Here is a 3446-nt window from a genome sequence, read left to right as displayed (position 1 = left end):
TGTTTTTAATTGTTTCCTTTTTTTTTTTTTTGTAAATTGTAGATCTACTAGATAAGAGAGAAAATAAAAATGAAAAATCATACACAGGTAACTGAGTTCATCCTCCTGGGACTGTCAGATAACCCAGAGCTTCAAATGCTTATTTTTTTCTGCCTCTTACTCACCTACGTACTCAGTATTGCTGGAAATGTGACTATCATCATCCTTACTCTGCTGGATTCTCACCTCCAGACCCCAATGTATTTCTTCCTCCGAAATTTCTCCTTCTTAGAAATTTCATTTACAACTGCCAGTGTTCCAAGATTCTTAAGCAACATTATTACTGAGGACAATACCATTTCATATAATGATTGCATGGCTCAGTTCTTTTTTGTCATTCTCTTTGGAGGAACTGAATTTTACCTTCTAGCGGTCATGTCCTATGATCGCTATGTAGCTATCTGCAAACCTTTACATTATACGACCATCATGAGCAACAGAATCTGCACATTGCTTGTGGTCTGCTCATGGTTGATTGCATGCATGATCATCTTCACTGAAATCATTCTGATTCTTCAGCTTGATTATTGTGCTGATAATATAATTGACCACTTCATTTGTGATTATTCTCCCCTCTTACAGCTATCCTGCACAGATACCCAATTTTTAGAAACATTTGGCTTTTTCTGTGCTGTAGTTACTCTTCTGTTTACACTGACATTAATAATCTTCTCCTACACATATATCATCCAGACAATTATGCGGATTCCCTCTGTCAGTCAGAGGAAAAAGGCCTTTTCCACTTGTTCTTCTCATATGATTGTCATCTCCATTTTTTATGGCAGCTCCATCTTCATGTACATGAAACCCTCAGCAAAGGACAGAATTAATCTGAGTAAGGGAGTTGCTGTGCTTAATACATCAGTTGCCCCTGTATTGAATCCCTTCATTTATAGTCTAAGGAATCAGCAAGTGAAACAAGCTTTCATGAACATGATGCAGAAGATTGTCTTTTCTTCAAGTAAAGGAAAAATTTTGTCCAACTGAATACAAGGAGCAGAGATTTCTGACACTTTAGTTAAGGTTTTATTAGCTCCCTCATATCTATGTATATTTTTATTTCTGATATGTCAATATTTCCAAATATTTTTAATGTGTATGTTTTCTCTCTCAACAAAATAAAATAACTCTTTGGGAGTAGGGATTATTTAATTTTCCATCTTTATATCCCTCCAGAGCACAATGTTTCACATAAAGTAGAATATCATTTTTTAAATTAGGTATTCAATTAATGCTTATTGGTTGATTGATTTTTAGAACTAGTATTCCCTGCTTTAATGTATATTCACAATACATCTATGACTGAAGAAATGGTCTTTAATTGCCTGCTCCCAAAAATGAATCATCATTTTGTACCTGTCTTAATGTGGTTAAAGCTATCTATGGTAAAGGCCTTATTCAAAGCCTGTAAAGTTTGATAGGACTTAGAATCATAGAACATAAGATCTACTAGAACATATATTATACTAGCATAACATTAAGGATGCCAAAGTAACATCTAAAAGGATAGTTGGTTACTTAGTGGAAGATTGATTTTCTTATTCAAATGCTCAAGTGAATTTGTAATCTGTTCAATTTGGAAGTTTGTGTTAATGATTCAGAGTGCAATCCATCCAGTTCTGCCCATTTTATGTGATTCTTGTCCATATTTTCCCGAAAGATTTTTTACTAAGAATTCACTCAAAATGGAGGATTTCCTCCTACTTGATCACCCACCTGACATTATTCTTTTGCCATATCTATTTGATTTTTTCTTCCTAACACATAATTCCTTAATACAATCCTTGACTCATATAGCTTTAAAGTCCCTGATTGCTTATTTCTTACAGGTTCCTTACATCTATATGTGTATCACTTTTTTTCTCCTTTGTGTGACTTCTATGTAATAATAGCTTATTTCGCATCACCAAATATCTTTTCTTCTATCACCTCTATTAGTCTCTACAATAATGAAAATCTCAGGGTCTAACTGCTTGTTCTGCAAGAACCTTTGGAGGCTGTGGGTTTCCTTCTCTATCTACCACCACCTATTGTCCCTAAGGGTTTTGTTCTGTTAATAATTATGCACATATTTAAGACATTTTGGGAAAACTATCTATAACATTTCTTTGTATTCTTTCATTCCCATTCCCCTCAATACTATCCCATTCCTGTCCCAATCCACTGTGTTATCCACAATTCCCATTTTCTTCCTAACTGCCCTGATCTTTCATGCTGACCCTCCAGGGAGAGACAGAAAATTCCTTTGACATCATTTGCTTCCTTCATTTCACCATTCCTTAAAGTTTTTAAATTCAGTTGAATTTTCTACTCCATCCAACTATGGTAATTGTAGCATTCCAAATCCCAGGATTTTCTTTCTTATTTCTGAAGAAGTATAATCCTTGGCTCATTATCCTCTTTTTTGCCTAACTCTTTTTCTTAAAGGATTTTACTATCCATGTAGATTTTCCCTGAAGCAACCTAAAATGCCTTTGTCCTATATTCCTTAAATGTTGTGACCTATTTCTTCAGTCCCTTTTTAATTAGAGATCATCACAAAGTAGATTTTGCCAGTAGTGCATTATTTCCTTAATTAGAAACATTCACTTACCTAACTATAATGTCCTATTCATAAACTCTTGCTCTGCTGCTTCTTATGTGTCTTCCCTATAGAACTTATCCACTTTCCTTATCAAGTCCTTAATCACACTACCATTCCGTATTTCTCAGGCCATTATCAACATTCAAATTTCTCTTTCTCTCTAAACTCTCTACTTAAGACTTTGCCTTTTCAACTCTATACCATCCTTTACAGATGATTCTTCTGACTCTTGGGTCTTTCTTTGCCAAACCTTAGTCCAAGATGACTTCCATCATAAAATTCCTTCCTTCTTCATGAACTGCTAGATGCTGGGATTAAACATGTGTGTTAATTGGAGACATTATAAATCATGTTATCCGATTTCACTTTGGCCTTCACTCCAGCAATGTGGTAGATGTCTTTACTCTTCCCTAAATGATTTAAGCTATTCCAAACTTTCTAATTCCTGCTTATCTATCCTTCCTTAATTCCTCCACATCTCTTCCTTCCTCCTTCTCATTTGAATATCTTGCTTCTCTTCCTAGAAAAACTTGTGGTCTTTTAATGTAAACTTCTCTCCCTTTTATCTTCATCTTAAAACCTCTTGTAAACATCTTTCTTTCTTCACATCATTATTATTCGATGAAGAATTGACTGGATTCCTTACCAAGGCCAACACATTTATATGTGTACTTTATCTTATCCCCTCCCAGTATTTCCTCAAAATTTTTTGCACAATCTTCCCCTCAACTAGATTCTTTTTTTTGGTCTACTGGTTCTTTCTTTATTACCTTCAAGAGTAACAAGTATCTTTTGTCCTTAAAAATTTCACTAGACCCCGCCA

The 3446-nt window shown here is 34.7% G+C and overlaps 1 protein-coding gene across 1 annotated transcript; it reads left to right on the top strand.

The window, feature by feature from the left end:
* On the top strand, window positions 1-1026 carry LOC127538376 (olfactory receptor 6C1-like). The gene has a single exon (XM_051962115.1). The coding sequence runs from the start codon at window positions 70-72 to the stop codon at window positions 1024-1026; it is 957 nt and encodes a 318-aa protein (XP_051818075.1). The 5' UTR covers window positions 1-69.
* The last annotated feature ends 2420 nt before the right edge of the window (window positions 1027-3446 follow it).

The sequence above is a fragment of the Antechinus flavipes genome, chromosome 5 (assembly GCF_016432865.1).
Source record: "Antechinus flavipes isolate AdamAnt ecotype Samford, QLD, Australia chromosome 5, AdamAnt_v2, whole genome shotgun sequence".
Lineage (NCBI taxonomy): Eukaryota > Metazoa > Chordata > Mammalia > Dasyuromorphia > Dasyuridae > Antechinus > Antechinus flavipes.
The sequence above is the reverse complement of the archived record's forward strand: the minus strand, read 5'-3'. Positions and strand labels throughout refer to the sequence as shown.

What these genes read in the sequence shown, in the direction of transcription:
- LOC127538376 (XM_051962115.1), top strand. Translation starts at nt 70, where the DNA reads ATGAAAAATCATACACAGGTAACTGAGTTCATCCTCCTGGGACTGTCA.